A 12,683-nucleotide genomic window follows, 5' to 3' on the forward strand; every position below is an offset into this window, starting at 1 on the left:
GCAAGATTTACAATATGTTTATATTTTTAAAAAAATTAAGACGTGCGGATAAACTAAGATTTTTTTTTTTATCAATAAAAAGAAATAAATTAAATGAACCCAATCCTTATATAAAATATACCTACCAATGAAAATTTTTACAAAACACTACACCAATACAGTGACATCCACAGATCACGAAGATAATCTGTAGCCAAACAGAATGCAAAATATGATCAATTAAGATGAAGCAAATATATTTTAGTTAATCTTAAAAGTTATTTTATATAATTATTGCACTGTTCCAGGACTATGCAGAAGTTGGCTTCAAGGATTTTGGAGATAGAGTAAAGGAGTGGACATGTTTGAATGAGCCACAAACTTACAGTGAAGACTCTGGGACTCAAACTTTTTAGTACACATTGCTACTTATAAGAAAATGATAAAAAATGATAAGAAGAAAAGATGTTTCTTATTCTCTTATGTGTATATTACATCGGTCATGTATAGGAAATATACATGGAGTTTCTCTCTCCCAAATTACAATCTAATTAGGTAGGATACTAATCATGAGATTCTATAATTATTAAATTAATTGCATATAATTGGGTACAATATCGTCAAATATTGCATACAATAATTGCATATAATTTTATAATTATTATTTCCTTAATACTCCCCCTCAAGTTGGTAGGTGAAGATCAAGAACCCCCAACTTGTGTCGTAGCGTCAAAAATCGTTCCTTGTCCAATGCCTTCGTAAAAATATCTGCGAGCTGATACTGTGTCGGTACATATGAAGGACTGATTATTCCAGCTTGTAATTTTTCTCGCACAATGTGGCAGTCTATCTCAATGTGTTTTGTGCGTTCATGAAATACTGGGTTTGCTGCTATATGTAATGCCGCTTGATTGTCACAGAAAAGTTGAGCTGGCAAGTTACATGGCACCTTTAAATCCTGCAACAGATATCGCAACCAAACTATCTCCAAACAAGTATTGGCCATTGCGCGGTATTCTGCTTCCGCTGATGATCTTGATACGTTTGTCTGTTTTTTTGACTTCCATGAGATAATAGATGAACCAAGAAAAATGCAATATCCAGATACGGATCTCCGAGTTGTCTGACAACCTCCCCAGTCTGAGTCGCAATAAGCTGTCAATGTCAGATTGTTTTCGGATGGCAATAACAATCCTTGTCCTGGTGATCCTTTGATGTACTTTAGGACTCGAATTGCAGCATCCCAATGAGGTTTCCGTGGATCCTGTATATATTGACTTAGGGTCCGAACCGAAAATGCTATGTCAGGCCGGGTAACCGTGAGGTATATCAGTCGTCCCACGAGTCGCCTGTATTTGACTGGATCCTTTAATAACTCTCTGGTGTGAGTTTTAGGTATTGTTCCATTGGAAATTTGTCTGGACGAGCACCTATGAGTCCCGTATCCTGCAAAATATCAAGCGCATATTTTCTTTGGGACATGTAAATACCAACTTTGGAACGGGAAAATTCAATCCCTAGAAAATATTTTAGATCTCCAAGATCTTTAATGCGAAATTGTTGTAATAAACAATCTTTAACACGCTGAATTTTTGTCAAATCATTTCCTGTCAGAAGAATATCATCCACATAAATCAAAAGGGCAGTAAATGATGAGTTATTCTGTCTTGTGAATAGAGAGTAATCTGTCTTGGACTGTTGAAATCCTACAGATTTAATCACATGAGAAAATGTTGAAAACCATGTTCGAGATGCTTGTTTGAGACCATAAAGGGATTTGTTGAGTCGACATACAATGTTCTCCCCCTATCGATGATGTCCGGGTGGCAAGTCCATGTAAATAATTTCATGCAATGTGCCATGTAAGAAGGCATTTTGCACATCTAGCTGGTGAGTAAACCAATTTCTGGCTGCTGCAATGGTGAGGAGACACCTCAAAGTTGTTAATTTTGCTGTTGGTGAAAAAGTTTCAGAATAGTCGACACCTTCAATCTGAGTGTACCCCTTTGCGACAAGGCGCGCCTTATATCTGTCGACGCTACCATCTGAGTTGTACTTTAGTTTATAAACCCATTTGCATCCGATGGGTTTCTGTCTAGCGGGTAACGATGTCAAGGTCCACGTTTGATTTAGCTGCAAGGCGGAAAGCTCTTCGTCCATTGCTTTTTGCCAATTTGGATCAAGGATAGCTTGAGCATAAGTGTGAGGTTCTTTGGTGGCTGTTATGTTAGCAAGATATGCACTATGAGTAGAAGAAAATCGTGAATTAGAAAGAAAATGATGCATAGGATACCTGGTTCCATTCTGTCGGTCTTGGGCAGTGGTCGAATGATTGGCTTGGGATCCCGTTACGTAGTCTTGAAGCCAGGAAGGTTGGGTTGATGTGCGACTGGATCGTCGAACAGGAAGGTCGGTTGGAGAAGGTTTGGTAATGGGTGCTAAACTTCTTGGCATGGGAGAAGAAGGTTGGTCTACTGGAGGTTCAGGTGTATTATGACGAGTAGGAGAAGAAGGTTGGTTTGATGGAGGTTCAGGTGCATTGTGACGAGTAGGAGAAGAGGGTTGGTTTGATGGAGGTTCAGGTGTATTGTGACGAGTAGGAGAAAAAGGTTGGTTTGATGGAGGTTCAGGTGCATTGTGATGAGTAAGAGAAGAAGGTTGATCGAGTGAATGTTGGACAGGAGTGGGTAAGTCAATGTCAATAGTGGGCAAAATACCTTGTAATGGAGGTGAGGATTGTGTTTGTGACTGTTGGCAGAATGGGAAAACACTTTCATGGAAGATGACATCCCGACTTGTAAAAAAAGTGTCTGCATCTATATCAAATAATTTGTATGCTTTTTGACTGTGAGAATAACCAATGAAGATGCATTGTCGGGCACGCGGATCAAATTTTTGCTTAGGTGAAACAACAGTTGCGTAACAAAGGCAACCAAAAGTTTTTAGGTGAGAAAGTGAAGGTGGTTGATTATATAGTAGCTCAAAAGGTGATTTATTTTTTAGTAAAGGTGATGGCAAGCGATTAATGATATATGTGGCGGTTAAAACGCATTCTCCCCAAAATTCTAATGGTAAATTGGACTGAAATAGGAGGGCTCGTGCTGTGTTTAAAACATGTCTATGTTTGCGTTCTACTACCCCATTTTGCTGAGGAGTGTAAACGCAAGTGCGTTGACATTCAATACCTTTTTTGAGAAAAAATCATACATTGAAATAAATTCCAGTCCGTTGTCAACGCGGATGGTTTTAATAGATGCCTGAAATTGATTTTGTGCAAATGTAATGAATGACTCTAAGAGATGTTGGGTTTCAGATTTGTGATTCATAAGAAATAGCCAAGTACATCTAGTATAGTCATCGACTATAGTGAGAAAAAAACGTTTTCCAAAATGAGTTGGGGTTTTATGAGGACCCCAAATGTCACAATGCAATAGATTAAATGGAGAATGAGATTTTATTGTGCTTAAAGGAAAGGGTAGCCTTGTCTGTTTAGCTTTGGGACAAATACTACAATGATTATGAATGGGAATGAGATTTTTACTGATAGGGATAGGTAGTAGGGAAGATACAAGTTGTAGACACGCTGGAGAAGGATGTCCAAGGCGCTTATGCCATAAATCAGGATCGGTCGATATTTGAGATGCGTGGGCTTGGTTTGTAAGAGGGGACATGTAGTATAAGCCTGCGTGTTGTTTACCCGAGCCAATCATCCTCCCCGTAGCCAAGTCCTGTAAAACGCAACCATGTGGAGTAAAAACGACACAACAATTTAGTGAATTGGTTATCTTACTAATGGACATGAGATTTAAATTAAAAGAAGGAACACAAAGAACATCTTTGAGAGTGATTTTGTCATTGAATTTAACTGTGCCTGTAGATGAGATGGGCGCAGTTGAGCCTGTGGGCAGATTAACATTTGAAATAAATGATGATGAAGTGTGTGTGGAAAATTGTGAATCAGATGCAATGTGATGGGTTGCTCCGCTATCCAAAATCCATGGTTTCGTAAAAGCAGAATTAGAAAAGGAGTTATGGGCAAGCAGACCTGCAGAGCTAACAAACGTGTCACTTTTACCGTTATTGTTGAGCGAGTAAATAGCCCTTGCCAATTGTTGAATTTGTTCGGCACTGAAGTGTTGTACGAGGTTTCTATCGGACTCGTTACTGATGCCTTCTTTGCCAGACATGATTTTTTATTTAGGGGATAAAAATGGAGAGGCTGTCAGGGCACCAAGATCGGTGCTCTGATACCATATAAGAAAATGATAAAAAATGATAAGAAGAAAAGATGTTTCTTATTCTCTTATGTGTATATTACATCGGTCATGTATAGGAAATATACATGGAGTTTCTCTCTCCCAAATTACAATCTAATTAAGTAGGATACTAATCATGAGATTCTATAATTATTAAATTAATTGCATATAATTGGGTACAATATCGTCAAATATTGCATACAATAATTGCATATAATTTTATAATTATTATTTTCTTAATACTACTCCTGATCATGTACGATACTAAATACATTTTAATGTTGTAATGCAGACACACTTTTCAGTTGTGTCACTGTGCTATGTTGGGGGTAGATTTTGAATATATATGATGAAGATATATAACAGTTTACATACATTGTATTGTTTGTGGGAACCACATATTCAGTCTCACTTACGCTTATAAACGAGAGCCAAAGAAAATGTAGCTGGAATATCTTCCGTGTTGCCTCACGTTAAAAATGTGATTGAATTATATGACAGCTGTTTTGACAATAGAGATACAACTTGTGGGTTGTTTGAGAGAGTAAAGGAGATTCAACTCTGATAACAATACAGATACAACTTAGTGGGATGTTCTAGCTGAAGGAAGTTAATTTATTTGAGGATGCAATATCAGCTAAGAAAATCTCCGTAGATCTAGTCGAGGTGAGGCAGTGTTTTAAAAGGAATGTCTAAGAAACATTTAAGATAGTCATAGAAATAAGAAGTTTTATGTATCATTTTAGAGTAATCTTCAACTATAATAATATTTCACTTTTCTCAATAATACTCTAATAAGATGACATTTTTGTGAACATTATTATTAAGTGAGTCTTGATATATTGAGAATCTCTAACACTAACACATATTTAACGCTGTAGACGTGACAATGACGTGACAGAGTTAGATTGCGCGCGAATTAGCAGCGCGGGCTTCAAACTAGGGTAAAAAGGAATATTTACATCAGTTCTTAGTAACAACCGGTGTAATATATTTGTTTTTACTCAAAATGACTCATATTACACCGGTTAACCAGTGTAATATATGACCCATATTAAAAAAAAATTGATTTTTTTTCATAAAGAGTGGGTGGGTCATAAACGTCACATAAGTAACCACTTACAAACACACGGGTAACCAGTTTTGCGTGCGTCACATAAGTAACCACTTATAGATACACGGGTAACCAGTTTTGCGTGTGCTAGTATATGTGGAGGAACCTGTGATTGGGTAACCAGTTCTAGTAGGGTTATTACACCGGTTAAGTCATCTAATCGATGTAATATATGGTTTTTATTAAAAAAAATGATTTTTTTTCATGAAGAGTGAGAGACCATAAACATCATATAAGTAACCACTTACAGACACACGAGTAACCAGTTTTGCATGTGTTAGTATATGTGGAGGAACCTATGGCTGGGTAACCAATTCTGGTAGGGTTATTACACCGGTTAAGCCATCTAACCGATGTAAATATGGTTCTTATTAAAAAAATTGAATTTTTTTATGAAGAGTGGGTGGCTATAAACGTCACATAAGTAATCACTTACAGACACACGGGTAAGGTTTTTTTACCATGATGGTTTTTTTTTTGGTTTTTAGGCAAGTCATGCCAATTCGGTACGACTTCATATGCAGAAGTCGTCCCAATTAGGCACGACTTCTGCCATGTCATACTAAAGTCGTGCCAACTTGGCACGACTTCAACCTTGTCATACTGAAGTCGTGCCGAATTGGCACGACTTGCCTAAATTTGTAATTTATTTTAAACGGACCCCATTTTGGTAAAAACAAAAAAAAATAACCCCATCATGGTCAAAAAACCCACGGGTAACCAGTTTTGCGTACGTCACATAACTAACTACTTACACACACACAGATAACCAGTTTTGCGTGTACTATGGATCATATATTATAATATAGAGTCAGTGTCACATCCTCACCAAATATCACGTCTGTAAAGTCAATTAATGTCACGCAAGCGGTGTCAAGTCTGTGTTATTGATAGAGGTTGTTAATAAAACATATTTCTTATTAGGTATAATTCTAAAGATTTGAATTACTCTAAAAAAAACAAAAATTAAAAGCATAACAACATATTTTATTTGAATGGTAGATACTATATGGTTTACCATTCATTAAATTTATTTTATTTGAATTCTACATACTAGATGGTTTAAAAATAATTTAATATTCTTCCATGGATAGTATAGGAATGCCTTGTTCGTTCCTGAAAAAGTTTTCAGGATCAACCTTGGTCTTCACTTTAGCCAATCTCTTGAAGTTATTATTGAAATACTTCAAACCCCAAATGCTGGCTTGGGTGTAACTTGTGTAACCATTGTTATTTACCCCAATGTCAAGGTCTCTGTAATTTATATATGCAGCTCTAGGAGAATTTGAAACATAAGGTTCCATATTTTTATACTCTTCTAATAAAATTCATGTGTCTTTCTGCTATCTCGTCCGCTTCCTCTTGACAGGTCACCCAATAGTGTATATGAAAAATGTATTGAGATCTGTGCGAGAACGCAATTTCAAATTCTGAAATCTCGTTCATTATGCCCCCGTAAGGAGCCAATTGAAGTTGAGCATATTCAACCTTAGCATCACAAAGCAAACGCCATAATCCTCGTAATCCCTAGATAGGAATAGGTTTTTTCACATAATCAGATTTTCCTTTGTAATTTCCATAACGAATTTGAGTTCTGTTGAGCATAGATTCGGGGGATTCATTGCCTGAAGATCCAATCAACAGTCGTTTCTGTCCAAACCCAACTCTGGGAGGTTGTTTTGCATCAATGGAATAAGCTCATCTACTCCTCCCAGAAACAAGGACACAAATCTGGCTTGTATTGTTAGCTTTCCATGTTGACTTGAATTAACCCTTGTTATGTCCACCCTAATTATTATGCGTTCGTCCAATTTATGCCACAAGAAATAAAACAAGATTTGTTGTAAGAGGTTTTGACCAAGAGAAAGGTATTGACTTTAATGAAGTATTTTCTCCTATTGTTCGTCATATTTCAATACGTATATTACTTGCTTTAGTTGCCTTGTATGATTTGGAGCTGGAACAGTTAGATGTGAAAATTGCTTTTCTTCATGGTAATCTTGAGGAAGAGATTTACATCCAACAGCCTGAGGGGTTCGTTGTTCCTGGAAAGGAGGACCATGTATGTCGCCTGAAGAAATCTCTCTACGGCTTGAAGCAATCACCAAGACAATGGTATAAGAGGTTTGATTCTTTCATGGTTGGAAATGGCTACTCCAGAAGTAGCTATGATAATTGTGTCTATTTTCAAAAGACATCTGATGGGTCATTTATATACTTGTTGTTTTATGTTGATGACATGTTGATTGCTGCAAGAGATAAATTTTTAGTTAACAAGTTAAAGGCTCAGCTTAGTAGTGAATTTGATATGAAGGACTTAGGTCCTGCCAAGAAAATTTTAGGAATAGAGATCAACAGAGATCGTCAAGCTGGAAAACTTTTTCTATCACAAAAGAAGTATGTTCTTAAGATGCTTGACAAATTTGGAATGCGAGATTGCAAAGCTTTTAATACTCCAATTGCCGCCCACTTCAAGTTGTCATCAGATCAGTGTCCAAAATCAGACCAGGAGAAAAGGCGCATGTCACATGTCCCGTATTCAAATGCAATTGGAAGTCTCATGTATGTTATGGTATGTACTAGACCTGATTTAGCTTAAGCTGTTAGCATTTTTAGCAGGTTCATGCATAATCCAGGCAAGGCACACTGGGAAGCCGTTAAATGGATACTTCGTTATCTGCAAGGGTCTCCAGATCTTGGTTTGGTATTTGATCAACATAGAGCCGATCCCGGAGGAGCAGTTGGCTATGTTGATGCTGACTATGGTGGTGATTTAGATCGGAGAAGGTCACTTTCAGCCTACATTTTTACCCTATGTGGGTCTGCTATCAGTTGGTATTCTTCACTTCAAGCCATTGCGGTTTTGTCCACCACTGAAGCAGAATATATTGTTGCTACAAAAGATATGAAAGAGGCTATATGGCTTCGAGGCTTGGTAAGTGAACTTGGTCTTCAACAAGATGTTCTTGTTATATTTTGTGATAGTCGGAGTGTTGTCCACTTAACCAGGAACAGTAAGTATCACTCAAGGACAAAGCACATTGAAATTAAACACCATTTTATTCGAGACATTGTTGATACAGGAGATATAATTGTTGAAAAAATTCATAGGCCGAAAATCCTGCAGACATGTTGACCAAGCCACTTCCATCTGCTAAGTTCGATCATTGCCTGAACTTAGCTGGTATTATCCATACTTAGTCAAGGCTTCATGGCGAGAGAGTGTTCCAGTAAAAGGCAAGTCAAGGTGGAGATTTGTGGGTTATGACTCACCTTTTCGTTTTCTTGGCATAATTGGGAGGTTACTTGCCACAATTAAATTGTAATCAAATGGAGGTTTCTTACTACAATTAATTGTCATCAAATGGAGATTAATTACCATTAATTGTATTTATTATTGTTGTCTCCTAGAACCACTATATATGGTGGCTTCCTTCAAGCAATGTAACACACAACAAACAAACAACACACACTTGCTTCCTCTCTCTTTTCCTATACTCTCTATTTCTTCTCTTGGGTGTAAGTGTTTAACCCATATAGAGAGAATTTGTTTTGGGGCTATTTTTCTATTAGTCTGAGAGGAATTCATTGTACTCCCAATACCATTATAGCGGAAGTTTTGGCTCTCTCGCCGGTGGTTTTTTACCTCTATTTAAAGGGGTTTTCCACCTAAAAATTCTGATATCATTCTCACTTTACTTGTTACTTTAATTTCTAATCATCTTTTGGTTGAAATTATTACGCTTCCGCACACAATATCCCTACAGAGACTGACTTTTTGATCTTTTGATGTGAGTGTTTTATGTTAGTATTGTGGTCTTGTTTGTTTAGTAGATATTTCTTGGGAGTGAGGAAGAGTTTAAAGTGTTATTTGTATAAGGACAGAAACACCCCTAAATTGATTTATTTTTATTTTTTAATTTTTTTTTAATAAAAAAAAGTAAGCGCCAAAAAAAAAATTACATTATTTTAACTTATGTGACCAATGTCTAAATTTTTTGTTATTTCATTATTTCATATTTAATAAAGAGAAACTCAGTTAAATAAATATTTTTAATAGCTATCGGTATGTAGGATCGAGCATTTTTATTGAAGAAAAAGTTGCTTGCACAGAGAAGGAATTAAATAAGGGATTTTCACTGCTTATTTTTTTATTTACCATATTCAAAAATTTAATAATATATTTTTCTGACAACTTTTTATTTATTGAGAAGTGATATATTAATATTTTAATTACTTTTATCTTTTTTTAATTTAAAATATTATTATATTATGATAGAGTTGTGAAATGTAACATCATAAAACATTAATATTTTATTTTATTTTTTAATTAAAAATACTATTATATTATTATTATAAAGAATTGTGAAGTGTGTGCTTTAGTGTCAAAGATAAGTTTTCCTTTTTCATTTAAACAAGTTACACTAATGAAATATTGTCTACAAATATGACTTTTATAAATTAACGATTATCATCAAATCATAATCACGGAAAAGTTTTTAAGATAGTTTTATCAATAATATTGAACGAATTAAAATTAAAGTATTTTCTAATGTACTAGTTAATTTTTAATTTCTATCAATAAATCGATTTTTTTACTATCTTTTGTGAAATACCTGAATCTGTTTGAAAATTTTATAAGTTCAATTCACCCTCCTCTTGAACATAGACACTAATAAACCCAACAAAATTTAGAGGCGTTTCCTTTAGGGGTGGGAGTTGGAGGGGAGAAAAATTTCGTGGGCTGCGTGGAAGAAAGTCTGTGAGCCCTGAGAGGCAGGTGGTCTTGGCATTATTGATTTGAAAGTTTTCAATATAGCACTTTTAAGGAAATGGATTTGGCGTCTCGGGACAGACAAGGGAGGCTTGTGGAAGGATGTTATTGAGTTTAAATACGGAGGGTGGAGAAGTCTGAGAGAACAAAGGAGACCTGCTAAGATGTCCCTTTGGTGGAAAGTTTTGAAAGAGGTTTGGGAGTTTGAGAGTTGGGGAAGGAGGTTTGAAGATCGTTTCAAGTGGAAGATTGAAAATGGGAAGTCTATAAGTTTTTGGGAAGATAATTGGGAGGGGTGCGGTAACTGAATGGTGCCTTGATCCTTTGGCTTGCATGTATTAGATTTAGAGGTGTTTTTGAGTTTTGTTTTCCTTGGTTGGGTGTAGGTGGGTGTGCCCTCCGCAGTTGTTAGGAGGTAGTGTTATGTATAAGGGTTTGATCACCCCTGAAATGGTTCATATTTATTTATTCTTTCTTACCGATAAAAAAATAGTGGGTCTATTCATAGTTGAATATTTTAAGAAATCAATGCTTTATATGTTTTTTACTATTCTTATAATAACACAGAAACACCCAGGTATTGTCTAATGAGTTTGACACTGAGAGACCGTCTAACAATTTTAATATTACAAGTACTGTATAACAAATTTACATCTTAATGAATCGTTTGATCTGTCTTTGCCATAAGTATTAAAAGAAATTAATGTTGATCAAACTTGCACTAACTTAATAAATATAAATAATAAATAAATAATATTGACTCCAACTAGTATCGACTAAGTTGATACTAATTTAACATTAACATAAATATTTTTACTTTATGACTTTATTATACTATAATATTAAGTGAACTTTATTAGTTTTAGATAATCCAATATTAATTTGACATTGACACGTATACTTTTATTTATTGAAAAGTTAATGTCAACTTAGAGTTAACAAAGACTCTCTTAAATCTAATAATTTTATGTTTATCAAAAAAAATTTATCATTTTAGAGCAGTCATCAACTCTAATAATATTGCACTTTTGTCAATAATATTCTAATAAAATGACATTTTTGTGAACAATATTATTAAGAGTAATTCTAAACATTTGAATTACTCTCAAAAACATAATTTAGAAGCATAACAACATATTTTATTTGAATGGTAGATACTAGATGGTTTACCATTCATTAAATTTATTTTATTTGAATTCTACATACTAGATGGTTTAAAAATAATTTAATATTCTTCAATGGACAGTATAGGAATGCTTTGTTCGTTCCTGAAAAAGTTTTCAGGATCAACCTTGGTCTTTACTCTAACCAATCTCTTGAAATTATTATTGAAATACTTCAAACCCCAAATGCTGGCATGGGTGTAGCTTGTGAAATCATTGTTATTTACCCCAATGTCAAGATCTCTGTAATTTATATATGCAGCTCTTGGAGAATTTGAAACATAAGGTTCCATATATTTATAGAGTCTTCTAATCCAATCCATATGCCTTTGTGCTATCTCGTCCCCTTCCTCTTGCCAGATGACCGAATAGTGAATATGAAAAATGTATTGAGATCTGTGCGAGAACGCAATTTCAGACTCTGAAATCTCGTTCATTATGCCCCCATAAGGAGCCAATTGAAGTTGAGCATATTCAACCTTAGCGTCACAAAGCAAACGCCATAATCCTCGTAATCCCTCAATAGGAATGGGTTGTTTCACATAATCAGATTTTGCTTTGAAATATCCAGAACGAATTTGAGTTTGGTTGAGCATAGATTCGGGGGGTTCATTGCCTGAAGATCCAATCAACACAGCATTGGTGAAAACAGCTGAGCCAATCCAACTCGTCTCTTTACAGTCGTTTCTGTCCAAACCCAACTCTGGGAGGTTGTTTTGCATCAATGGAATAAGCTTTTCTACTCCTCCCAGAAACAAGGACACAAAACTGGCTTGTATTGTTAGCTTTCCATGTTGACTTGAATTAACCCTTGTTATGTCCACCCTAATCATTATGCGTTCAAACTTCTGAAAATCAAAGTTTTGTGAATCTAGTTTTGTTTCAGATATTTTTTCAAGATAAAAGCACCTTGACACAATTAACTTCTGAAAATCAAACTTTTGCATTGAGAGATAATAGAGAGTTTCATGGAGTTGAAGAAAAGGTTTGTTAAAGAAAAGGTTTGTTAGTACTTCAATGTTGGTGATTTCTCATATAGAAAAATCTATTGAGGTTTATTATGATGATTCACATAAAGGATTGAATTGTGTTTTAATGCAAGAGAAGAGAAGAGTTGCATATACAACTCAAAGTTCATAAGAGAATTATCCTATTCATAACTTAGAGTTGGTATTTATGATGTTTACTTTGAAGATTTGAAGACATTATTTGTATGGAGCTTAATTACATTATTTGTATGAAAGATTATGATTTTCATTTGATGTATCATCCAGGGGATCAAAATCCGTATGTAAACAGGTATTACATACATATTTTTCCGTATGTAACTTTGGCACTATGAAGGGGAAATTAAAATAAAATCAACATTGGATGAGATTCGAACAAAAGTTCCTTCA

General features: G+C 35.2%; 1 protein-coding gene across 1 annotated transcript; it reads right to left on the reverse strand.

The window, feature by feature from the left end:
* Positions 1 to 11,348: 11,348 nt before the first annotated feature.
* LOC137809440 (tetrahydroberberine oxidase) lies at positions 11,349 to 12,233 on the reverse strand. The gene has a single exon (XM_068610550.1). The coding sequence runs from the start codon at positions 12,231 to 12,233 to the stop codon at positions 11,349 to 11,351; it is 885 nt and encodes a 294-aa protein (XP_068466651.1).
* Between the last annotated feature and the right edge of the window lie 450 nt (positions 12,234 to 12,683).

This window comes from Phaseolus vulgaris, chromosome 2 (assembly GCF_051622355.1).
Source record: "Phaseolus vulgaris cultivar YP4 chromosome 2, ASM5162235v1, whole genome shotgun sequence".
Lineage (NCBI taxonomy): Eukaryota > Viridiplantae > Streptophyta > Magnoliopsida > Fabales > Fabaceae > Phaseolus > Phaseolus vulgaris.